The sequence below is a fragment of the Capsicum annuum genome, unplaced genomic scaffold (assembly GCF_002878395.1).
Source record: "Capsicum annuum cultivar UCD-10X-F1 unplaced genomic scaffold, UCD10Xv1.1 ctg6528, whole genome shotgun sequence".
Lineage (NCBI taxonomy): Eukaryota > Viridiplantae > Streptophyta > Magnoliopsida > Solanales > Solanaceae > Capsicum > Capsicum annuum.
The window spans coordinates 1-1,057 of NW_025874510.1; the positions used below are offsets into that span (position 1 = coordinate 1).

The window sequence follows — 1,057 nt, forward strand, 5'->3', positions numbered from 1 at the left end:
GTCCTTTCTTACAACAAACATGAAATTTTAGAATGGAAGCCTTGGAGTAACTGAGAAGGTCACTCACGGGTTCAAGCTGAGGAAACAGCCTCTGGCAGAACTGCATTGCGTACAGTAGACCCTTGTAGTCCAGTCCTTCCCCGGAACCCCGCACACAGCGGGAACTTTAGTCCACCGGGCTGTCCTTTCTTACAACATGAAGTTTTTGTTTTGTTTATACATTTATTGCCCATGTAAGTAACCTTTGTTTCCCCTTTAATGCAGACACCTACTGATAATGTTGCACAAATTTTGCATTGCATTGAGTCAACAAACAATCAAATCCCTCAGCAACAACAAGAGTTTACTAAGAAACAAAACCAATTTGAGCAAAGAGGCATATTCAGTAGTAGCATTAGTCCTAACAATTCATCAGATGATGGATACACATGGAGAAAATATGGACAAAAGCATGTAAAAGGGAGTAATTTTCCCAGAAGTTACTACAAATGCACTCAACAAACATGTCCTGTGAGGAAAAAAGTTGAGTGTGCACCAAATGGACAAGTCATAGAAATTGTCTACAATGGTCCTCATAATCACCCGAAAACTCAACATCTTCGACGAAAAGCTATGGATGCAGATTCCTATGTTGTTGGACAAGAAAATGGATCATCATCATCATCATTGATATGGAGAAACGATCAGCAACTTGAGTACAATAAGGATGTTAATAGTTGTTGTAATGAACTAGAAAGAAAACCTTCTGCATCTGTCTTGTCTGATGTCTCATCCGATCCAATGTTGTCGAACAATCTGAAATCGATGAATGTGTTTGAATCAGATGCAACTCATGAGCTTTCTTCTACGCTAAATAGTTTTGATGATGAAGATGAAGATTTGGCCACTCAAGAAGGTAATTTTCTTGGGGATGGTATCAATGAGTTTGAATTTGAGCCAAAAAGAAGGTATGCATTTCCTTCTACCGTTTCTTTTTCTTTCACTTGATCCATTTTTGCGGACGATTTCAATAGTATTAGGACACCTAGAAGTATGTTGAAACTAAGTTGCTCGGACT

At 38.8% G+C, this 1,057-nt stretch overlaps 1 protein-coding gene across 1 annotated transcript; it reads left to right on the top strand.

Moving 5' to 3' along the window:
• Positions 1–234: 234 nt before the first annotated feature.
• Positions 235–948, top strand: LOC124885420 (probable WRKY transcription factor 26; the record flags this gene model as incomplete). Its single annotated transcript, XM_047404649.1, is given in 1 exon segment — positions 235–948. A coding segment is annotated over 1 exon segment (690 nt), but the record flags the coding sequence as incomplete, so codon positions are not given.
• Between the last annotated feature and the right edge of the window lie 109 nt (positions 949–1,057).